The sequence below is a fragment of the Poecilia reticulata genome, chromosome 15 (genome assembly GCF_904066995.2).
Source record: "Poecilia reticulata chromosome 15, P_reticulata-male-v2, whole genome shotgun sequence".
Classification (NCBI taxonomy): Eukaryota; Metazoa; Chordata; class Actinopteri; order Cyprinodontiformes; family Poeciliidae; genus Poecilia; species Poecilia reticulata.
Genome location: NC_088844.1, coordinates 30,952,100 through 30,975,800, shown reverse-complemented (window position 1 = coordinate 30,975,800; position 23,701 = coordinate 30,952,100). Strand labels below are relative to the sequence as shown.

Here is a 23,701-nt window from a genome sequence, read left to right as displayed (position 1 = left end):
CAGAGGAGCTCGGCGGGCGGGCAGCAGAGCGCCCAGGTGTCCGGGAGGCTGGAGGCTGGGTCTCCTGCAGAGGAGGAGGAATGAGCTGAGAACACAGAGGAGGTGTTCAGTTCAGAGCTCCTCCTCATGGTCCTAAAGCCCCGCAGGTAAGAAGACATCTCTGCTCTCTGAGGAGCTCCAGCCTCCTCCAGGGGCCAGATGGAGGTCTGACCCGGATCAGAGCCGGAAGAACGGTTCCTCCTCACACGGAAGGGGAGGTTCAGCCTCCTGGAGAACCTGCTGAGGTCCTTCATCACTGGAACAGCTGAATTTTTTAATAAATAATTAGTAATTTTGAATAATTACGAATTATTCGTAAAGGCGCCCCCTGCTGACCAGAACACTGCAGACACTCTGCTTCAGATCCATCAGAACCTCTGATGGATCTGAAGCAGCTTCACATGAACCATCTCAGGTTTTCACAGTTGTTTCCACAGGAACTGTTGTCTCCTGTGTCAGGTTCTGGTTCTGGTTCCGGTTCTGAAAACCCTGAACGTGGCCTTCTTCGCCCTTCTCCGTTCTTGAATATAAGAACATGAAACAAAAAGAGCCTGAAATAAAAACGGTTAGAAAACATAAGCCTATGAAATAACTCACAAAACAAAACACCCTAATGAAATAAATAAATAAAACTATGACTGACAGCATGATCTCCAGATTAACATTTAGATTTGATGTTAGACATCAGTTATGCATGCATGACAGGATTTATTTCATTTTGAGTCATGCTGATCTCCGTAGAATCCAGGATCCTCCGAACAGAGGGGGCGCTACTGCGCTAACAGCTTACCGGAAGATCAGCACAGAGGCGGAAGACGCGCTCCGTGGTGTGACAGTGCGCATCAAACCTGCGGCAGAACCCGGACAGAACCTACAGAACCAGGCTGGAAAAGACTGCGTTAGGGCGAAAGAGGAAAGTGCGCGCGCAGTTGCAGGTGCGGGACTCGCCAGGTAAACCGGACTCACACTGAGGAGGGGGGCAGGTCCACCGGGTTCCGGTCCGGAGCGGACGACTGTGTTCTCTACACGGTTTGTTTAGAACTAGAACCGTTCCGAACCACTTCGGTTTAGCTTTGGGTCTACTTCATGTGCTGTCTGTAACCGGAACTGGGTAGCTCTAACAGCTGCTGGACCCGGTTCTCCTCAGCCGTTACCAGGTTCTGGTGTTTAGCCGGGCCGAATTCTCCGGAACATCATGGACCAGCAGACCAGAGTCTTGCGTGACCCACGACTGCAGCAGGTTCTGGTTCCTGGTGGGTGTAAACTTAAACCCTGTGAATCCGGAGCGGACTTCGGTGTGACGTCAGCACGTTGCGTCAACGGCACAGAGGGATAGAAACACAATTAGTTGGTCAACTACCTAGTTAGCTAGTTAACGGTCACGTTAGTTAAGCTGCTAACTAGTTACATTATTAGTTAAACAGTTAGTTAACCTGTCGATCACGTGAGGTAGAAACCATGACCTGCTGACTCGTGGAGCTGCTCCCTGATTGGCCCGTTGACTGAAGGAACCTCAGGACCTGAGTGGGCCCGGTTCTGACGGATCCAAGGGCGGACTGGACTGTCCTGCTGGCGGCAGGGAGAGTGCAGCTGAAGAACCCTTGACTGAAACGTCCAGAGGACACCTAGAAGGATGAAGGTTCTGCTGAGAGGGGTTCTGGTCTGAAGGTTCTGGTCTGGGTCAAACTCCTCCAGACTCTGAGGATAAAACAGAACCAGGTCCAGTTCCTCGACCCGTTTTCTGTCGTGTTGTCTGATGTGTGTCTCTGTTTCCATAGCAACCATGGTGGGCGAGCGCCGCAATGGGAACCTGCTGGTCCAGCTGGGGCCCAGCCTGCAGGCGTACCCGGAAGAGCTGATCCGCCAGCGCCGGACCCATGATGGCCAGACGGAGTACCTGATTCGTTGGTGCCTTGTCACTGTGGACGACGGGTCCAGCTGCGGGGGCGGAGCCGGCGAGACGGGTGGGCCGAGCGGGGGAGGGACCGGCGTAGGCGGGTCCGGTGGATCCACGTCCGGAGAAGCTAAGCCGGAGAACATCCTGATGTGGATGACGATGGAGGACGTGTACGCCAACTGCCCCACGCTGCTGGGCAAGAGGAAGGCGGAAGCGCAGCGCCCCCTACAGCCGCAGGAGAAGCAGCTTGGCGGCGAGGCGGCGGACGGCGCCCCTGAGGGCGGCGAAGAGTTCCCGGCAGACGTGACATTCGATGAGGTGGAACTGTCCGACATGAAGCAGGACGTGAAGAACCTGGTGTGCCGCGCCCGGAAGCAGATGGCAAAGAAGAGCGACTTTTCCATCAACATCATGCACACCATCCACGTGCTGAGCGCCTACGCCAGCATCGGCTCGCTGGTCGGCGTCTTCAAGGAGACCGGCGCCCTCAACCTGCTGATGGAGCTGCTGTGCAACAAGGAGACGCAGACGAGGCGCAGCGCCGGCAAGATGCTCCGGGCGCTGGCCTCACACGACGCAGGTCAGCTGCATTCTGGGTAACCTGGCCTGGGTGTAGGGCTTAGTTGCTGTGGAGCGGGCTGACCCGGATAGACCCGGTTCTGACCCGGTGCCCCTATGTCTCCCTGCAGGGAGCCGGGCTTACGTCCTGCTGTCCCTCAGCCAGCAGGACGGCATCGAGCAGCACATGGACTTCGACAACCGCTTCACGCTGCTGGAGCTGTTCGCCGAGACGACGTCCTCCGAGGAGCACGGCATCTCCTTCGAGGGCATCCACCTGCCCCAGGTATTTCCACCTGCCCCAGGTATTTCCACCTGCCCAGGTATTTCCACCTGCCCCAGGTATTTCCACCTGCCCAGGTATTTCCACCTGCCCAGGTATTTCCACCTGCCCAGGTATTTCCACCTGCCCAGGTATTTCCACCTGCCCAGGTATTTCCACCTGTTCCTGGTAGCCCCACACCTGGGGGGTTCAGTTTCTTTTAGAATTAGGAAGAGCTGCTATCTGTGGGATACTGTAGCAACACAATTCTGTTGGTTTGGGTCGGAACCAGACCAAAATCAGATGGTTCTGATCTGATTCTGATGCGGTTCTGTCTGTTCAGATACCCGGGAAGTTGCTCTTCTCCCTGGTGAAGCGATACCTGTGCGTTACGTCTCTGATGGACAAGCTGAACACTGCGGGGGCGGAGCCAGGCTCAGAGAGACCGGACGGTAGCCCCGCCCCCACCTCCTCAGGCTCCGCCCACCAGACAGACCTCCTCCGCCTTCAGAAGGAGTTTGACTTCACCATGGCTATGGCCAACCTGATCTCGGAGCTGGTCCGGGTCATGGGCTGGGACCGGAACCGGAAGCCCCCCGACGGCTCCGGCCGGCAGCCAGGAGGGGGCGTGGCCTGCAGCGAGGAGCGGGCGGAGGAGGTGCCCCGCCCCATCCTCCGCTCCATCTTCCAGCCCCGTTTTTGCACCACATCTGTGTCACCGGCTGCTGGCTCCCCGGTCTCGGCGCCGGCAGCCACGCCAACCAAGAAGAAGGGCGGAAACGGCTTCAAGGCGCGGTCGGACTTCAGTAGCCGCTCGGCGTATGTGGAGTACGTCCAGGACAGCCTGAAGAGCGGCATGGCGGTGCGCATGCTGGAGGACTACGAGGAGGTGAGCGCCGGCGACGAGGGCGAGTTCCGCTACAGCAACGACGGCTCGCCGCCCGTTCAGGTGAGGACCGGGTCCTGCTGCCTCGGTCGGCTCGGAGCCACTTTAGGATCACGCTGTGCTGTCTGCAGGTCTACTGGAACTCCCTGTCCAGAACCTACTGGGTCCACTGGCACATGGTGGAGATACTGGGCAGCGGAAGCAGCAGCCAGTCCGACAGGGAGACGCAGGAGAAGGCCTCCACCCTGACCGAAACGCTCAAACTCACCGCAGGTAAGGTGGACTTCCTGCCCGCTATGCCTCCTTCTCCTCTCCTCTCTTCCTCTCCTCCTCCTCTGCCCCCAGTCAGCCAGACGTTCTTCTCCAAGCCGCCGGGCGGCCTGTACTCGCTGCCCTACCTGACGGAGGCGCTGCAGGCGGAGCCACTGCTGCTCAGCCGAGCGGAGTGGTGGGAGGTGCTGTTCTTCATCAAGAAGCTGGAGCCCAAGCAGCAGCAGGAGGTGCACAGCTTGCTGCAGCAGAGCTTGGAGGACCAGGTGGGGCCCCTCGCCGTGTCCCCTGTCTCCGGGTTAGAGCCGGTAGACCCATCTCTGTCCTCTGTCCAGGAGGTGCAGCCAGACGATGCGTCTCTCATCGGCCTGTCCGTCCCCGGAGACGTGTCCAAGAAGCTGCTGCACTACCTGAAGCAGGCGCTGCCGTCCTGGTGCCTCGGCGACCTGCTCTGCTCCCACGCCTTCTGCAAGCACTACCTGCGGCGAGGAGGAGGAAGCCTGGAGGACGAAGAGCTGCTGGGTGAGAGTTGGGTTCAGGGACCTCCTTCCTGTCTCTGCCACGCTGCTCACTCTGCTTCCCTCTACTTCTCTCTGCAGCAGAAAGCTCCTTGGCTCCACCCGCTTTGGGAGGAGGAACACCGAGCTTCACCTCCTCATCGTCGGCCTACTCTTCCTCAGCTAAAGGCTCAGTTTCCAAGAAGGCCAAGAAGGAAGTTCCTCTGGACTCTGGCTGCTCGGAGACGGAGAGCGAGCTTCCCTCTGAGGACGACAGCAAGTATCCAGACGACCTGGAGGACAAGATGAAAGGTGGGGACATCTTCATCATGACGATGAGGAGCGACTGTCTCCGTGTTGGTGACGAGGTGTAATGCTGTCTTCCTGCAGTGTTCAACAACCCGCGGGTTCAGGGGAAGAAGAGCCTGCTGGAGAAGCTGGGGGAGGTGGTGGACATCCTGAAGAAGGGAGGCTCGGCCTCAGAACCCGCCCAGCAGCTGGCCGCCGTCCTCTTCATCACTCGGCTGCTGGAGGAGAAGAGTGTGCAGGACAAGAACTCCATGAGGAGCGATTCAGCCCAGACCATACGGTGAGGGACCTCAGAGTAGCCCCTGTCCAGGACATAGACTGGACCAATTACTCTGTCCAAGAAATAGCCTGAGCCGGTGTGTTTCTGACAGTGACAAGGTGCTGAAGCTGCTGGTGGAGCTGCTGGGCTCCTCCTCCAGGGATGTGGTTGTGAGCACGCTCAGATTGACCCACCTCCTCATGTTAAAGTACGAGTGGAGGGTGTGCTTCGCTACGGAGGGCGGGGTCAAAGCGGTCCTGTCATGCATGCAGGAGTTCTCCACTGTGGTCCACGTGCTCCAGCTGGCGCTGGCGGTAAGACTCACCGTCTTCTCTTATGTTGTTGAGGATGATGATGATGATGACCCAGTCCTCTTTCTCAGACGCTAAAGGTCATCACCGGCGCCAGTAAGCACGACCTGCGCAGCGTCGGCAGCAGCCTGCCGCTGTCAGAGTCGGGAACCCAGATGATGCTGGAGATCTTCGCCAGCATCGGCTCGGCCACTCCTGAAGGCTCCAAGGGCCTCCTGAGCACCATCCCTTCTGCCATCGACCTCATGCTGAAGTCCAAAGGGTGAGTTCTCCTTCCGAGACGCAGCTCCCCGTTCCCATGACTCCCTGCTCAAACCGCTCTTCTGTGCAGCTGCATGCTGTCGGTCCGGAACGGGCTGCTCGTCATCATCATGCTCATCGCCAGCCACAAGAGCTTAGCAGAGCAGCTGGTGGCTTGCGGTGTCACCGCCATCCTGAAAAAGTGTTTGACACTGTCCAGGGCTGAGACCATGCTGGCCATCATCGCCCTCAACCACATCTCCATGGTGCACAAGCTGGAGAGCAAAGGTACGGGTCTTTGGTGCGGGCACGACCAAGGCCCCTTTCCCTGACTCGGGACTGTTGCTGAGATCGTTTTGCTCCTGAACAGATCCAACTTGCTGCAGGGTCAAGGGTCAGGGGAGCAGTACTAGGCTGGTTTACATCGCCTGGTTATTGGAGAACCGCAGGGCTCTGGTTCGGCCCAGTTCTCTTTGCTATACATCTTCCAATTGATAAAATTACTAGACGTCACGGTATAAATCTCCACCGTTATGCAGATGATACTCAGTCATATCTAGACACAAGTCCTGATGAGGCCAGTCAGATGATGGAATGTCTTGAGGAAATTAAAACCACCAGTGTATACCTCACTGTTTTAATCTATGAGGTATGTACCCTGTTCACTTTAGTCTGTGAGGCAGATGCCTCGTCTAGTTTATTCCATGAAGCAGCTTTATTTCTGTATTTAAGGTGAGCTCAGGCAACCACAGGTTCTATGGACCACACAGGTCCTGTTCTATGAATAAACCAGGTCGTCTTTCTCAGAGAGCCAGGACCAGCTGGACTTTAAGGACACAGAGCTGCAGATGTTGGTGGTGAGCCTGAAGGAGCTGACGGTGACCAAAGAGGTGATCCAGACCCTGGAGCAGCTACTGTGCGACGATACGTCCCAGCTGGAGGACGAGCGCCGACAGGTACCGTAAAAGATCTGTTCAAACCCACAGAACCCGTGCTGCCGCCGTGCAACAGCTCATCTCGTATTTTTATGCAGGTCACCCACAGCCGGGACACCTACCAGGACCTGGTCCGCCTGATGGAGCAGCACCGAGCCGACCGGGCGGTCCAGCTGTCCATCCTCAGGTAAGGTACCACTGGTGCTTCTGGAGCTGCTGCTGCTGTGGTGGTGCTGCTGGTGTTGCCACCAGCGGCCCCAGTGGTGCTGCTGGTGTTGCCACCAGTGGCTCCAGTGGTGCTGCTGGTGTTGCCACCAGCGGCCCCAGTGGTGCTGCTGGTGTTGCCACCAGTGGCTCCTTTGGTGCTGCTGGTGTTGCCACCAGCGGCCCCAGTGGTGCTGCTGGTGTTGCCACCAGTGGCCCCAGTGGTGCTGCTGGTGTTGCCACCAGTGGCTCCAGTGGTGCTGCTGGTGTTGCCACCAGTGGCTCCAGTGGTGCTGCTGGTGTTGCCACCAGTGGCCCCAGTGGTGCTGCTGGTGTTGCCACCAGTGGCTCCAGTGGTGCTGCTGGTGTTGCCACCAGCGGCCCCAGTGGTGCTGATGGTGTTGCCACCAGTGGTGCTGCTGGTGTTGCCACCAGTGGCTCCAGTGGTGCTGCTGGATCTTTGACTCTGACTGTACCTGCAGAATCCTCAACAAGTTCCTGGACAACTACGAGGAGGACATGCTGCCATGGCACGAGAGCATTGAACCGTGTCTGTCCACTATGACAGCGTTCATCAACGATAGAGAGGTTAGCAGCGCTCCTGGTTCTGAGGTCAGAGGTCATGGTGAGAGGCTAACCTGCTATGATGACTCCACAGGTGGTGCAGCTCTTCATCCGCTTCTTGTACCGACTGGCTTCACTGAACAAGGACTATGCAGTGGTTATGTGCCGCCTGGGGACCAAGGAGTCTCTGGTGAAGGCTCTGGATAAACACAGCACCAACCTGCTGCTGGTCACCGAGCTGCGAGACCTCATCAGTGACTGTGAGAAATACGCCAGCCTCTACAAGAAGATGACCACCAGCGTGCTGGCCGGATGCATCCAGGTGGGCGCCTGCAGGGTCCCTGGGCCTGGAGATGCTCTGGAGAACATCTTAGCTTCATCTCCAGCAGTAAAGAGCTCAGGTCCTCATGGTCTCCAGTGATTGGCTGCTGTGAGTCATGTGCTGCCTGTGTTTCCTGTTGTGTGTCAGATGGTGCTGGGTCAGATCGAGGAGCACCGCCGCAGCCACCAGCCGATCAACATCCCCTTCTTCGACGTCTTCCTGAGGAACCTGTGTCAGGGTCAGTGCAGATGTTCCTTTATGTTCATGGACACAGTGGTTTCTGAAACTGGTCTAACTGGTGTCCCTGTTGATGTTCCCAGGCTCCAGTGTGGAGCTCAAGGAGGATAAATGTTGGGAAAAGGTGGAGGTTTCCTCCAACCACCACAGAGCCAACAAGCTGACTGACAAGAACCCCAAAACCTACTGGGAGTCCAATGGGTGCACTGGCTCGCACTTCATCAACATTTACATGCACAAGGGTGTGGTCATCAGGTGGGTGTGGCCATCGGGTGGGTGTGGCCATCGGGTGGGCGTGGTCATCAGGTGGGTGTGGCCATCGGGTGGGCGTGGCCACCGGGTGGGCGTGGCCATCAGGTGGGTGTGGCCACCGGGTGGGCGTGGTCATCAGGTGGGTGTGGCCATCGGGTGGGTGTGGCCACCGGGTGGGCGTGGCCACCAGGTGGGTGTGGTCATAATGTAGGTGTGGTCATCATGTAGGCGTGGTCATCAGGTGGGTGTGGCCATAATGTAGGTGTGGTTATCAGATGGGCGTGGTCATGTAAGCGTGGCCATCGGGTGGGTGTGGTCATAATGTAGGCGTGGTTATCGGGTGGGTGTGGCCACCAGGTGGGCGTGGTCACCAGGTGGGTGTGGTCACCAGGTGGGCGTGGTCACCTCTCTCCATCTCAGGAGTTTCCAGGTGAAAGGTTCTGTTGCTAGGCGTCTTTTTGGGGCGTGGTTTTGTGGTGCGGCCGTCTGTTATAGCTGGTCTACCTGCCTGTGTCACCTGACTTTTTATATCGAGTGTTTCCATGTTCAGACAACTCGCCATCCTGGTCGCCAGTGAGGACTCGAGCTACATGCCGGCCAGGATCCTGGTTCTGGGCGGGGATGACCCGGCCAACATCAACACAGAACTCAACACGGTGAGTCTGGTTCTGCCCAGGTCACCAAGGGCGGTTCCCCATCTGACCCCGCTCCATCTTTACAGGTGAACGTCGCTGCCTCAGCCAGCCGCGTGGTTCTCCTGGAGAACATGACCCGGTTCTGGTCCATCATCCAGATCAGGATCAAGAGATGCCAGCAGGTCAGTCTCTGCTCCTTAAAGCTCTGGACCTCCTCCACAGGTGTTGATCCGCCCCTCTGTGCTGCAGGGTGGCATCGACACTCGGGTCCACGGCTTTGAGGTTCTGGGTCCAAAGCCCACGTTCTGGCCCGTGTTCAAGGAGCAGCTGTGCCGCCGTACTTACCTGTTCTACAGTACCAAGGCCCATACCTGGTGTCAGGAGGTGGTGGAGGACAAGGCTCAGCTGCTGCAGCTCTTCAACAAGTACAAACGTTTCTCTGCCTGAGTGATTCTGCAGCCGCTGCTGACTCACCGAGAACTGGAATCTGTGTGTGTTTAGGCTGAACAGTGCTTTGAGACACGAACAGATGTTTGCAGATCGGTTTCTGCCGGACGCTGAAGCTGCCGAAGCTCTGGGTCGGACCTGCTGGGAGGCTCTGATCAGCCCCATCGTCCACAGCATCACGCTGTCAGGTGACCACGCCTACCCACACACACACAGGATGTCAAGCTTATTCTAATCTGCAGGTCTGGCCTGATGAACAACATTTTCCTTCAGTGAAGATCAATCTGTTCTGTTTCTCTAACATTTTCCCTCTAAAACACAACTTTATGTTTGGGGTTGTCTTATAGAGTGAAGACTGTAAGACTGAGTTAAACGAGGAAATACATTTATTAAGCAATCCAAGTCTATTTACATATTGGAAAGCACAGAAATGTAAAGATTAAGGGAATCAAAACTTGGAGACCGGCGGGAGGGACAAAGCCTGTATCTGTGGTGTCTAGGTTACTCACAACAGGAAGGCCTCAGCTTAGATGCGTTACTGAGACCTAAAGATGTAACTTGCTTTGAGACACTTCACTCTCTTCAGAACTGTGTTCTGTGTCACTGGACCCTCCAGGTGTAAAAATCCACCTGGGTGGTTTCTGAACTTTCTTTCTTTTAGGAGGTTCTGGTCTGTAAATATTTCCTAATTGAAGCTTTCTGAGCCTGAACTATGCTTCATGTTCTATCAGAATCAAAAGCATCCAGTCCACTGTCGTGGCTCCTCAGCGAGTACCTGGAGAACTCCGAGGTGGCCCGCCGCTGCAAGAGCCGAGCCGCCATCTTTAACTCCAGAGTGAGACGCCTCACTCACCTGCTGGTCCATGTGGACACGAGTTCAGCTGACGGCGAGGAGCTCAAACCTCCAATGAAGTCCAGTGAGTGAAACCAGCAAAGCCAGCTGGGCCAGTTTGTGACCTGATAGGTTGAGGTTAAGATGAAGATCCGATGGGTTGAGTTAATGATTTGATGGATTACTACTCCATCAGCGTGGGTACTGATCCGACAGGTGGGGTACTGATCCGACAGGTGGGGTACTGATCCGACAGGTGGGGTACTGATCCGACAGGTGGGGTACTGATCCGACAGGTGGGGTACTGATTCGATGGGTTCATGATCTGATGGGTCTATGACTCGATGGGTTCATGATCTGATGGGTCTATGATTCGATGGGTTCATGATCTGATGGGTCTATGATTCGATGGGTTCATGATCTGATGGTCTGGGGTACTCAGGGTTTCCCCCAGTGTATTATAAGCCTGGCGGATAGCCAGAGTTTACTTGCTCCCACCCTTCCAGGCTAAGTGAGGCTTGTTTTTGTTTTTAGAAGAAGAAATTGCTTAATTTTTTTTTTAAATTATAAGCCGGACTGCAAGCATCTCTGTTGCGCTGAGCGTTTAATTGGCGGAGCAGAATTATTCCTAAATGATATGATTATAGTTGTTGCATTTAACAGGCCACAAAGCTGCGCAGACCAGTCGTACTGCTTTGCACTGCGTTGCGCGCTGTCGCTGCTTGATGTCTGAAGTTTACTTCTGTGCAGATTGCACACTCCTCCTTTTGCTCAAACTGGACACAGGTTGACCTGTATGGATATTTACATCAACCCCCTGTGAGAAATTGTGTTTCTTTGGAAAACTCCACATCAAGGTAGGAGATTAAAACCCACCGCGTTAGCTTTGCTTGTGCAGCTCTATGGTATAACCTGTAGTCGTCTCTTTCAGAGATGCGCATTGCGCGAGTGTTGAGAATGATTTATCTTTGTGAGCAAAGAATTATGCGGTGTTTACATCTCAACTTGCTGCCCAGCACCTGGCTCTGTTTCTGTTCTGATCACGTTTATGTATGTGGTCCTGGTTGGCCCGTGGTTAAGCGGTTCAGCCTGTGGAGGAGCTTCCGCACTTGCCTTGTAGTTGCGCATCACTCTGTTTTTATTTTATCTAATGATAATTTTTTCTTATTTTTACCGTTACACGGTGCATGCAACCACATCAACTGCTTAGTCAGCCAGAGTTGATGCGGGTGGCTGCGCAGAGGCCAGATAAACATGAAGCTCGGGCAACCAAAACAGTTTCTGTGGTGCTTATAAAAAACTCAACAGACACGAAATGGAAGAACTACTAAAGCCACATAAATGACATCTTCTCGTTCTTCTGTATTCAGCAGAGATGCACAGTTTAGCGGATTTAGCTCATCATGCCGGGCTGGTCCAGGGCTTATTGGGCAGAATTTGACTAAATGATCTCCACTGAGCTCCACTAACAACATTTCAACGTGGGTTTAGTTAATTCTGGCAGAATTATAGGCCTAGAGTTATAGGCCTAGAGTTATAGGTCTAGAGTTATAGGTCTAGAGTTATAGGTCTAGAGTTATAGGTCTAGAGTTATAGGTCTAGAGTTATAGGTCTAGAGTTATAGGCCTAGAGTTATAGGTCTAGAGTTATAGGTCTAGAGTTATAGGTCTAGAGTTATAGGTCTAGAGTTATAGGTCTAGAGTTATAGGCCTAGAGTTATAGGTCCAGAGTTATAGATTTAGTGTTATAGATCTGCGGTTCCTGTCCTGATCCATCCGTCATACAGCCGCGCCGCGACGGACACAGACTCCATCCTCAGACACGTTCAGCCTGGGATTTGAGACTCAGTCTGTATCTTTGCGAGAGGTTTTGCTTCTAAGGACGGTGGAGAATCGGATCAGGAGGTTTTGAAAAGTCGTGGGTTGATAGCAGCTCACCGCGGCTGCGTAGTGTCCGTCTCTAGGCAACAGCGTCGGTCCGTAGCGTTCAGGGTCCTTCAGCTCCCGCTGCGAGAATTTAGCTGACCTTAACATTTCCTTTATTTGGGTCATTATTGTTAAACTTAGTGTTGATATGTGTGTGATGGGCGAGTCTATCGGTTCAATACACATTTAACGGCCAGACATGGGGCGACGGGATGGGTGGCAACCCTGAGATGAAACAGGCTGGAACCTCCCTGGAACCATCACATCCAATCTAGCAGCATTGATGATCTCAATAAACAAATGTTGCATTTATATGTCTGGTTTGTGTTAAAATATTAGCATCTATGGGGCCCTGAAGCCCAGGGACCTGATGGGGCTCCTGACGCAGTATGGATAACTGACATTCATTTTAATTTATTTTCCGTCTGTCGTTAAGACGCTATAGTTGTGGGTTTAAATAGCGTTTGGCAGACGATGTCTTCCAGTAACATCTTTTAATACAAAACCACCTCAAGTCCTCTGGGGGAAACCCTCGGTACTGATCCGACCGGCTCGTACTGATCTGATGGGTTAGTGATCCAGTGTGGAAGTTACGAGTACCTGCCAGGTTAATTATCTGATGGTCGCGTTATTGATCCGGTGGGTCGGATTAGTGATCCAACTGGGTGGGGTACTGATCCGGTTTGTTCATCAACTGAACTCAAAGCGGGGCGGAATGAGAACTCCCTCACCCCCGGGGCAGTTTGGAGACTAAAGGAGTTTGTTTTGTTTGCAGAGGTTCTGAACCGGAGCAAAGAGCTGAAGAGTGAGTATGAGCTCGGTTCTGAAGCCGTTTCTTCTTCTTTTGCTCTCATTTCATCGGTGCGATGAGGCCAGGATCCTGGCACGGCTCCCCCTGCTGGATGGAGAACACTGAGGGGGTTGTTAATCTCCGACTGGACACAAGAGGGCGCTGCTCACTAAAACTAAAGCCCTGCAGGTGTAAAGGCATCCAGCAGGGGGCACCTGAACCCACCAAACCACTCAGCTTCATTCAGATGTGGCCATGTTTTCTTTGAGTTTCGACCACTGAGCTCCTCCCATGATGGTCCCGGTTCTGACCCGGTTCTGACCCGGTTCCCGGTGAGAGGGAAGCAGAGGAAGGAGTCGCAGCCTGGCTTAATTTTTATTGTTTGTGTTTGTGGCTGCAGTTCTCTGGTTTTGATTTCACCCTGCTCCATTCAGCAACTCTGTGCCGTTTGTCTTCTAGACGGTAAAGAGGGTAAAAACAAAGACTCCCCTGCTGCCTCCTCTTCCTCCTCCTCGTCTTCATCCAAGCCTAAGGTGAAGAGCAGCAGCAGCATTGCAGGCATCGCCCTCTGTTGGCAGGGAGTGGTGCAGCGGCAGGTAAAGCCACACCAACGTAAACCCCCTCACCTGTCCTGTTCAGTCATGAACTTTGAACTCTGCATCATGTGAGTCACTTGCTCCACCAGGTCAAGAAGTTCCTGGAGTCCAGCTGCAGCCTGCCGGACTTTGTGGAGCGTTATCGTAGTCTGTACCTGCGCCTGAAGAACGCCATGGAGGAGCTGTTCGGACAGCAGACGGCCTTCGTCCTCGCTCTGAGACACGGCTTCTCTGCTGCGCTGCTGCAGCTCTCCATCCTCAGAGCCATGCACGTGAGTCCAGAACCGCCGGGTCCAATCAGGAGGGTCCGGCTTAAGGCTCCTGTGGAGGAATGACGCTTCACCCTCCAGAGGAGCTTCAGGCTGAGACTGGGCCGTCCTGTGGACACCTGAGAGGACGGGTCCAGCCTGTCAAGCCGTCTCCTCTGATCAGTGGATCATGAATGGCTTCTTTCACTCTTCTCTCCAACCACCTGTCCTTTGTTGTCCAAAGTGTGGACATGTCTGTGTTTAAACCGATGTCCCTCGTCCTCACTGGTCCAGACCGCGGTTCTCTGGTGTTTCAGCCTCTGTCTATGGAGCAGCTGTTTATTTTGTCCAAAGTGGACATCTGAATGTCCTCAGTGTCTCCAGCCACTGATGGAAGACGGTGATAATCCAGGCCTAACTCAGATTTAATCCAGGCTTTTCCAGGTTTTCTGGTCGCCCCCTCGCTTTGTGTCAGTGAAGCTCAGGTTTCTGGAGTCTGATGGCTCCTTTCCTAACTTCCTGTGTCTGCAGGTCAGTGAGCGTTTCGCTCAGTACATCGACCAGATGATCCAGGCCAGCGCGGCGCCCTCTGGTGGAGTGGAGACTCTGCAGCGGCTGCAGCAGTTCCTGGAGCCGATGCTCTTCCTGTCGGGCCTGGAGCTCGCCAACACCTTCGAGCATTTCTACAGGTAGGAATGCCCCAGCAGAACCGACCCGGTTCCACAGCAGCGATGAGACTCCGCCCCCCTCCTACCTGTGCAGGTACTACCTCGGGGACCGGCTGCTCGCCCAGGGCAACGTGTGGCTGGAGAGCGCTGTGATCGACCAGATCGGCAGCTGCTTCCCGAGTCGCTTCCCTCAGCAGATGCTGAAGAACCTGAGTGAGTCGGCGGAGCTGCAGCAGGAGTTCCACCTGTACCGGCTGCAGCAGCTGGACCGCCACCTGCAGGAGCAGGACCAGGTAGGGCGCGGCAGGCGGGCAGCAGGGGGCGCCGGCCCCCAGCCTCCTTCCTCCTTTGTCCTTCTGTTGCCGCAGGTCATGGAAGACTGGGTGGAGTCCGAGGAGGAGGCGGAGGTCCAGGTTCTGGTTCTGTCTCCACGGTGCTGGGCCGTGTCCTCGGGCTGCTTCCTGGATGAACCGGCCAAACATTTTCCAGCTGAGCTCTGCTCCTACCTGAACCACTTCACCCAGTTCTACAGCCACAGTGAGTTGCAGACACTGGCTGAACTGGTTTATCTCTGCTTGATTCCTGACTGCGATTAAACCAGGTGTATCTGAACTCAAGCACTGAGGTTCTGTTCAGCTCTGGTTCTGCTGCTGGTCTGGAGCCGGGCTTCAGTTTAACCAGCTGGGGCTCGTTCATCCCGTGTCTGCAGGTCAGTCCATGTACAGCCTGAGCCACTCCAAGCCTCGGCGGCTGCAGTGGACGTGGCTGGGCCACGGCGAGCTGCGGCTGGGCGGCTGGACGCTGCACGTCTCCACGCTGCAGATGTTCATCCTGCTGCACTTCAACGCTCAGGAGGTGAGGATCCAGCCGGGACTCGGTGGCGCCGGGGTTCCGGCCGGTTCTGACCCGCCGTGTGTCTGCAGGAGGTCAGAGTGCAGCAGCTGCTGCAGGAGAGCGGCCTGTCCGCTGCCGTGCTGCTGCACGCTCTGCAGCCGCTCATCGCAGACGGAGGACCTTTGACCTGCAGCTCTGAGGAAGAGCCCAGCGCAGGTAAGAGCTGCAGCCTTGATCCTCCTCTTCCTCTCTAACCTTCCTCCCATCCTCAGCTGTGCTGCAGCTGAACCAGCAGGTGGCGTCCCGCAGCCTGCAGGGCGATCCTGCGTCGCTGCAGCTGCTGCCCAGGCAGACGTACCTGAATGTGGACGAGGACGCGGCGGGAACGCTGGAAAGGAAGAGGAACTTCATCTACTGCCTGATCGTCCACATCATGAAGCAGGAGAAGGAGATGCACATCGACAACCTGGTGTTCAAGGTCAGCCGCTGCACCACCGCGCCGCTGCGTTGCTGCACTGCAGCCTTATTTTATTTAGGATCCACATGTGGCTGCAGCTTTGCTCATCCGTAACTTCATTACGTCATTAAAACAGTTTTAGAAATTAAATAAAAGTAAAACAAAACCAACATGGCAGAATGAGTGAAACGTCCCCATTTCCATAATTAGCTCTAGAGTAGCGGTTCTCAACGTGGGCGGTACCGCCCCCCAGGGGGCGTTCAGAGGACGGCAGGGGGCGCTGGCGGACATTTTTACAAAAGGGGGGCGCTGGGATTCCTCTGGGGGGCGTTTGGTTGAAGGTAAACTTTACACCTTCAATACACAACAATACCAGTTTAGACTTTGAGCAACTTGGTAAAACTGTATTGTGTAACATTAAATCATGCTTGGCTGCAGCTGTATGATGGCAGCTCTTCTTCTATTCAGTGTTTGTTAGCTTCTTGGCGCAGCTCCGTTCTCCTGCTACTGGTAGCTAAAATCACGATACCCTCACTGAGTATCCCTCTGAACAATGAACCATTTAAATAAAGAAATCCCTCCATGGTGATACCTCGATAGAGAGCCTTCATTTTATAGCGTTAACACTGTAAGTGGTCCGGTATGAAACAGGGTGATAGAACAACACAGCACTTTTACATTTCAATAATCAGAATGCAGAAATTGTTTCCGTTGTTTTAAAAGGTTTATGTCAGTCTGCCTTTTCCCCACCGATACGCTTCCCCACCGCCCTGCACCTTAGGGGGTTAAAACAAGACGTTCACATTGCGCAAAACTCTGAAACAGGAGAAACGGGACATGAAACGGAGCAACGAACTAGATGTGAATTATGGCATAAAAACAGAGAATCCGACGCTGAACAGTGAAAAATCAACACATGATGTGAAACATGACGATTAGGAAGCGCAGCAGGTGATGAGTGAAGATTACTGATGGTGAATAAACGATAAAATAAATGTAGCAACAGGATAGAAACTAAAGTGGACATAGCAATAAACCAGGAGAGGATAAAACTAATCAAAGGAAACTAAATGGAAATGAATGAAGAACAAAATGCAAAAATAAACTAAGAAACTAAAGTAAATACAGAGGAATAAACTGGTATGGCAAGACCTTTAGAGCAATAATTAATACAGAGACTGTATGGCAAGAATAAACAGACACTATTTCCAGATAAAAGGTAAAATAATATTGTTGAAGTGCCATGGGCAGGAGCCCAACTACACATTATTCAGGTGGATGCGAAAACATAAATCGCCCCCCATGAAGGAGCGTAGAAACATACGCTCGCCCCCCCCCCCCCAGCCCCCCTCCTCCAGACGCCGATACGTTTAGGGCAAAACTCGCTACATTTACCCCGTTATGTGCGCGAGGTGAAGGAGCGTCCGGGAAAACATGATCAGTGCGCCGATTCAAAACATCTACAATAGTGATGGTAACATTAGTGATAAAATAATTGTCACTTCAGAACCAGAAAGTAGCCTACAAATGTTTTGGTGGGGGGCGGCGAGGGAGCTGGGGTTAGGGCTGGGGGGGCGCTGGGCCAAAAAGGTTGAGAAACACTGGGATAGACGATCATCCAGGTTCTGTTGTGTGGCTCCTGCTGCTCCCCTGCAGGTCATGGACTCGTGCCAGAAGCAGGAAGCGGCTCGCTCCCCGGGCGGCGGCCGCTTCGGCTGCAGCACCGGCGACGTGCTGTCCTGCATCATGCACGTCATCAACAAGGGCTGCGTCCGCCGCAACGACGACAACCCGCACATCGTGGAGTTCGTCCCCGAGGACCCGGCCACGCCCCAGAAGGGCCACGCCCAGTTCTCCTTCGGCCGCGCCGGCTCCAGGAAGGACAGCGTGGCCGACACCAGGTGTGACCCCTGACCCCACGCACACACGCGGCCCGGTTCTGACCCGCTTCAGACAGAGCTGCTGTCCACAAAGGCTTCAGGGATAAAATGAGACACCCGGGAGCCTCCGAGTGTCCGGCCGTCTGTCCGTCTCATTCTGTCCTCATGTCCCCAGTTTGGTACCGGCGCCGCAGCGGTTTGAGGACGGGGTTCTGGACTCGGTTCTGTTCTCGATGGGCCGGACAATGACGCAGGAGGAAGTCCGTCAGCTGATGCAGCGGACGGTGCAGCAGGTCAGAGTTCGCCGGCCTATTTCTTGGCGGGTTCTGTGGCGGCTCCGTCGACGCGGGCCTCCCGGCGGTTCTCGCCCTGCGTCGCCATGGCGATCAGGCCGCCGACGCTCTCCCTGTCCCCGCAGGTGTCGGCGACCCTCAGCCTGGACTCGGACCGGGCCGAACACCTGCTGATCCACTGCAGGTGGAACGTGGACCTGCTGGTGCAGCGCTACACCGACGACCCCGACGGCGTCATCATGGCCGCCGGCCTCACCTGCAGGAACCCGCAGCCGCCGAGCCCCGCCCCCACCTGCCCCGTCTGCCTGGGGCCCCGGGGCCCCGACGCCGAGCCCGTCCCCACGCTGAGCTGCATGCACTACTGCTGCCGGGTCAGAACCGCCCCGAAGCTGCCGGGGTCTCAGACGGAGTGTGTTCTGTGTGTGTGTGTGTGTGTGTGTATGTGTGTGTATATTCTGTGTGTGTGTGTATGTGTGTGTATATTCTGTGTGTGTGTGTGTGTTCTGTGTGTGTGTGTGTGTGTGTATGTGTGTGTATATTCTGTGTGTGTGTGTATGTGTGTGTATATTCTGTGTGTGTGTGTGTTCTGTGTGTGTGTGTGTATGTGTGTATGTGTGTGTATATTCTGTGTGTGTGTGTGTTCTGTGTGTAAGTGTGTGTGTGTGTGTGTGTGTATATTCTGTGTGTGTGTGTTCTGTGTGTGTGTGTGTGTATATTCTGTGTGTGTGTGTTCTGTGTGTGTGTGTGTTCTGTCTGTGTGTGTGTGTGTGTGTGTGTGTATTCTGTGTGTGTGTGTGTGTATTCTCTGTGTGTGTGTGTATGTTTGTGTATATTCTGTGTATATTCTGTGTGTGTGTGTATATATTCTGTGTTCTGGCTCTGAATCTCTCTCTGTCCCTTCCAGTCATGTTGGCAGGAGTACCTGACGGCGCGGATCGAACAGAATCTGGTCATGAACTGTAACTGTCCGATCACAGACTGCCAGGCTCAGCCCACCTCCCAGTTCTTCCTCGGCATCGTGACGGACAGGGACACCGTCGCCAAGGTAACGCCGCTCGCCGCCACCCCGGCGGGGCGCCGGCTCTGACCCCGCTCTCCTCTGCGCAGTACGAGAACGCCTTGCTCAGAGGCTACGTGGAGTGCTGCTCCAACCTGACGTGGTGCACCAACCCCCAGGGCTGCGACCAGATCCTCTGCAAGGAGGCCGTGGGCAGCATGGGCACCTGCTCCCGCTGCTGCTGGTCCTCCTGCTTCAGCTGCAACTTCCCCGAGGTCAGAGGTCACGCCGTAGGGCGGGTCGGGGTCGGTACGTCTCGGTTTCAGGGCGGGTCGCGGTCCAGAAGCTGCTTCCTGTCGGCCCCCGGCTGTGGGCTGGTGTCTGTGCGGCCCCTGGTGCCGGCCCGGGTCGCTGACCTCCTGACCTCTGCCCCCAGGCCCACTACCCGGCCAGCTGCAGCCACATGTCCCAGTGGATGGACGACGGCGGGTTCTACGAGGGGATGAGCATGGAGGCGCAGAGCAAACATCTGGCCAAGCTGATCTCCAAGCGCTGCCCCAGCTGCCAGGCGCAGATCGAGAAGAACGAGGGCTGCCTGCAGTACGTGATGAAGATGAAGATGGTGATGAGGAAGGTGATGATGAAGGTGATGAAGGTCTCTGTCTGTTCCCAGCATGACCTGTGCCAAATGTAACCACGGCTTCTGCTGGCGCTGCCTGAAACCATGGAAACCCACACATAAAGATTACTACAACTGCTCCGCCATGGTTGGTCGACTCGCCGCCACATCATCACGCGCCTCGTCCAATCAGAGAGCAGCAAGCGCTCACTGTCTGTTCCTGCTTCCTGCAGGTGAGTAAAGCTGCTCGGCAGGAGAAGAAGTTCCAGGACTACAACGAGAGATGCACCTTCCACCATCAGGCCAAGGTACGGACCAGAGCAGAGCTCTGCATCAGAACCAGATGGAGCAGTGTGGCGTGGTGCCAGCAGGGGGCGCTGTGCCATTCCTCCAGACCTGTGGTCCCCAACCGTATTATTACCGCGGAGGGGATGAGCCGCCAGATGAGGCTTCTGCATCCCGCTAAAGCCTGAATATTCCCAGTTTGGGTTGTCTTGGTCTGTTTATCGCAGCCTGTGGTGTTTCCCCTGACTGGGAACGAGAACAACCTGCTGAATGTGGCGGCAGCCAATCAGAAAGCGCGGTGACGTCAGAGCAGAGGGGAATCCCAAACAGCTGACATATCGGAGATGATATGTGGATGATATGTAGATTTATTATTAAATCTAAAGGTCATTATTATGTTTATTCAGATAAAATGTTAACTATGAAAAAACATTCACCTCCAAATCATAGAGCAGCAAATAGAGCGGCTGCTCCGTCGTCTTTCATCCACCTCCTTTTCTTTTTGTTACGTCTTTTATTCAAATGACTCCACAAACTATCACTATTGTTTCTACATCGTCATCCATGTTTGGTTATTCTAAATTCCTGCTATGTTGGGGTTTTACTGGATTATCCTCTGGAATCGGGATGTTCTGACTGGAATCGGTTCGTGTTGCTCCTCCTGCCTTGGACACACGAACCGATCGAACCTGTTGGACTTTATCAGCTCTGAGGTCACAGAGGTTTGGAGAATCGGCCGACATTCTGAAATCTTTCCGTCTAAACCAGACTTAAGACTCACAAGCTCTACTCATCTCCTCTCGACCCAAACGCTCTGACTCTGGTCGCTATGGTAACGTTTATATATCTCTTCTAAATAAGAGAAGCGCCACAAAAACCAACATTTTACTTTAGTGAACATTTTAACTCACGATAATGACTAACGGAGCCCTGAGCTTGTTTCTCTGCAACCAGACGGTCCCATCAGGGAGTGATGGGAGACAATAACACCTGAAGTGTTGCTGATATCCACAGCCTGCTTGGTCTCTACGTGGTGAAGCAGCTTGAAGCTTCATTACCTCATTAGCAGCCGGTCGCCGCATGTTACGCAGAGCGGCTTGTAATGTGGGACTCACCTACCGGTCTGGGATAAATCCATCCTCCTCTCTCTTCTCTGGGCCTTTTCTCCTTTGCAGAGAAACTTTCCAAACACACCTGATCTGTTTCTGACTCATTTTGCTGCTTGTGGCCTCAGTGTTGGCGGCAAGTAACCGAGAGAATCCGGTTAAAGGCTTTTCAAAATAAAAGATCCTCCAGACTCAAATAAAACATAAAATGGAAATATTTCACTATTTCTTGCGCGGCCCGGTACCAGTTGGTCCGGGTTCGGGATCACTGCTCCAGACAGCATCAGGAAGTTTTGTTTGTGCTTCAGGACTTTGCCGTCGGCCTGGAGACCAAGGTGTCGTCCATCAACGAGGCTCTGCAGATGAAGTCGCTGACCTTCGTCATCGACGCCTGTAAAGTCCTGGCTCAGGCCAGAAAGGTAGCTTCCACTTCCTGTTGGCCTGTGGAGCGCTGAGCGGCGCGCCAACTATGCCCTGCTCTGTGTCTGCAGGTGCTGGCCTACTCCTGCGTCTACAGCTACTACAACCAGGAGACGGAGAAGATGGACGTGATGGAGCAGCAGACGGAGGCGCTGGACCTCCACACCAACGCCCTGCAGATCCTGCTGGGTGAGACCTGGCCTCAGCCACCAGCACAGCCACAGGCCTTACTGGTCTGACTGGGTTTACTGGTTTCTGTGTTCAGAGGAGACGCTGCTGCAGTGCACTGACCTGGCCTCCTGCGTCCGGCTGCTCAAACCAGAACATCTGAACACGGGCCTGGAGCTGATCCGCCGCATCCAGGAGCGCCTGCTGGCCATCCTGCAGCACTCCACCCAGGTGCCTGTCCGGAACCGCAGGAAGCGCTTTAATCCAGATTAAAACCACCTGGAACCGGATTAAGGACCTGTGGTAAACCGGTTTAGTCCCTGGTCTCGGGTCCGACTCCGGGCACCCAGAGGGCGTGGGGCGGGTTTCAGGGATTGGCTGCTGCTGTCAGGCCGCCATCTTGGAACCCATGACCTCTAAAATTTCAAAATGAATCCAGTTTGGTCCAGAGTCACTGGTAGTCCAGTTTAAACCAGTTTCCAGTGTGAACTCTCCAGTCTGACTCTGATGTGTTTCTGGTCCAGGACTTCAGGGTCGGCTACCAGACCAAGAGCGGCCAGGAGCCCGAGACCACGCAGGCGTCCAGCCTGTCCAACCACACGGACACCAACAAGGGGTCAGTGCTGGACCTGGACACACCTGTCCCTCACCTGTCCCTCACCTGTCCCTCTCTCTCAGTTGGTATCTATCTGAGATGGGGTCTGATCCCAGATCAGTTTCAGACGTTCAGAGAACCAATCAGACGCTTCCTGCATCTGATGGGTTCTGATGCAGGTGAGGCCAGGTGTGTCTTATCTTTGGTTTCCTTCAGGTCCAAGTCCAACCGCGGGTCGGACTCTGGAGATTCTGACAACAACACGTACAACGGCGGGGAGGGCGGCGAGGAGGTGGAGGACGATGATGACGAGTACGACGAAGAGTACGTTCCCGAGTGGCACGAAGACTACGATGAAGACGACATCGACGAGGACGACTTCTTCTCCGACGACGACGAGTCCGAGAACCTGGAGAGGGACTTCAGCCCCTTCGACTGAGCCGGGTCAGAACCCGAGGAGGAGAGGACGAAGCCCCGCCCCCTCCCAGCCGTGTGACGTCACCTTGAGGACATTTGGGCCGACGGAACGATCCAGTCCTCCCCTGACCCCTGACCCCTGACCCCCTTTGCTGCTCTTGCTTTCACTTTCTGATTCTGTTCTCTTTAGGCCAAAGTACGGGACGGGCCGCGGCTCAGACGCGGTTCTGAGTCCAGTTTCAGAGGAACCGGTTCGCACCAGTCTGACAACCATTTGATTCCACCAAAGCAAATAGCTAGTCCAGTTTGAAACCAGATTAAACCAGTTTGACGTTGTCTGAGACGGGTTCACACTGATCACAGGCCAGTGGTAACCGGTCTGAAAACAATCTAATCTCAGACTGATTTCAACTCGTTTGAACCCGGTGTGAACGGGTCCAAAGGGATCTGGAAGCAGATCAAACTAAAGCCAGTGTGAACAGACCTGGAACCAGTTCGCACTCATGGGAAACCATCTTAAAACACATTTCATGCTGACTTAATCTGGTTTGAGACTAGATTGTTGTGAATGCAGTGGAACAAAGTCTGAACAAAGTCTTTCGGTTGTCCAGTCTAATCCTGTTTGATTCTGGTGTAAACTGGTTTCAGACCAGTTTCCACCCAACACTCAGAGACCGGTTTGATCAAAAGTAGAAACCATTTAAGTTGGATTGGTGTAAACTGGTGTGGAACCAGTTTTGTCTGTGTGAACCGGTGGAACCGGTGGAACCGGGCCCTCGGTTGGTTCTGCTCCTGAAGCTCAGACCCGGCAGGTGTTCTGGACCTCCTCTGGACTGGTCGACGTCCCGCTGCTTCTTTCCCTGGACCGGACTGGATCGGATCGGTCCCCGACCCGCCTCACGTTCTGCCTTGGTCTGGTTCTGACGGACCCGGCCTTCACCTGAGGAACACGCCGCCTCCTGCCGCCTCGATCAGAATTTTACCTGGGGGCCAGCCCGGAGGTTTCTATGCACCTGAGGCCCGCGATACCGAGCGGCGCCGCTGCAGTGACTCGGTTCTGTCAGAGTTCTGGGTCGTAGTTCTGGAGTCGGGTATCTGATACTCCAGCTCCTTATTTTGCTGTAATTTTAAGAGATCATATATTCATAATGTTCTACGATGTTCTGTTTCCTTCAGCCAGCAAACAAAATAAAAGCTTTTCTGCAGCGCTGCATCCGACTCTGCTCCTGTTCTACAGAACCACCAGAACCACCAGAACCTTTAGGCTACACACACTGAGATCAGCTGTTCGGGGTCCAGATGGTGGTGATGTCACGGCTCTGGTTGAAGGTCATTGGAGGAGCCTCTGCTTCCCTGTGACCTCAGAGACGCATCGGGTCAAATATCAGGCGGAGACTGCGGACCTCCACTGGTCCGGTTCTGGCTCCTGCAGCGGTCCAGATGTTCT

General features: G+C 54.5%; 1 protein-coding gene across 10 annotated transcripts; it reads left to right on the top strand.

The window, feature by feature from the left end:
- Positions 1-9: 9 nt before the first annotated feature.
- Positions 10-23,465, top strand: cul9 (cullin 9). 10 transcript variants are annotated; one of them, XM_008430524.3, is made up of 45 exons: positions 844-974; positions 1,818-2,516; positions 2,626-2,780; positions 3,100-3,705; positions 3,774-3,915; positions 3,988-4,178; positions 4,248-4,434; positions 4,512-4,721; positions 4,800-4,998; positions 5,090-5,291; positions 5,360-5,550; positions 5,620-5,816; positions 6,336-6,484; positions 6,562-6,650; positions 7,150-7,255; positions 7,326-7,553; positions 7,701-7,791; positions 7,874-8,045; positions 8,593-8,698; positions 8,764-8,859; positions 8,927-9,102; positions 9,179-9,312; positions 9,856-10,041; positions 12,657-12,686; positions 13,131-13,267; positions 13,357-13,539; positions 14,047-14,204; positions 14,278-14,476; positions 14,552-14,720; positions 14,893-15,038; positions 15,107-15,233; positions 15,290-15,495; positions 17,131-17,375; positions 17,530-17,647; positions 17,773-18,018; positions 18,552-18,692; positions 18,755-18,919; positions 19,081-19,244; positions 19,318-19,411; positions 19,497-19,571; positions 20,963-21,073; positions 21,146-21,263; positions 21,340-21,473; positions 21,767-21,858; positions 22,054-23,465. In XM_008430524.3, exons 2-45 carry the CDS (start codon positions 1,823-1,825, stop codon positions 22,274-22,276), a joined length of 7,788 nt encoding a protein of 2,595 aa, XP_008428746.2. In that variant the 5' UTR covers positions 844-974; positions 1,818-1,822; the 3' UTR covers positions 22,277-23,465. The 10 variants fall into 10 exon arrangements, with proteins under 10 accessions (XP_017164386.1, XP_008428746.2, XP_017164383.1 ...); XM_017308894.2 differs by having other exon boundaries at positions 21,767-21,923; XM_017308897.2 differs by lacking the exon at positions 844-974 and adding an exon at positions 10-146 and having other exon boundaries at positions 3,774-4,178; positions 21,767-21,923.
- Positions 23,466-23,701: the final 236 nt, after the last annotated feature.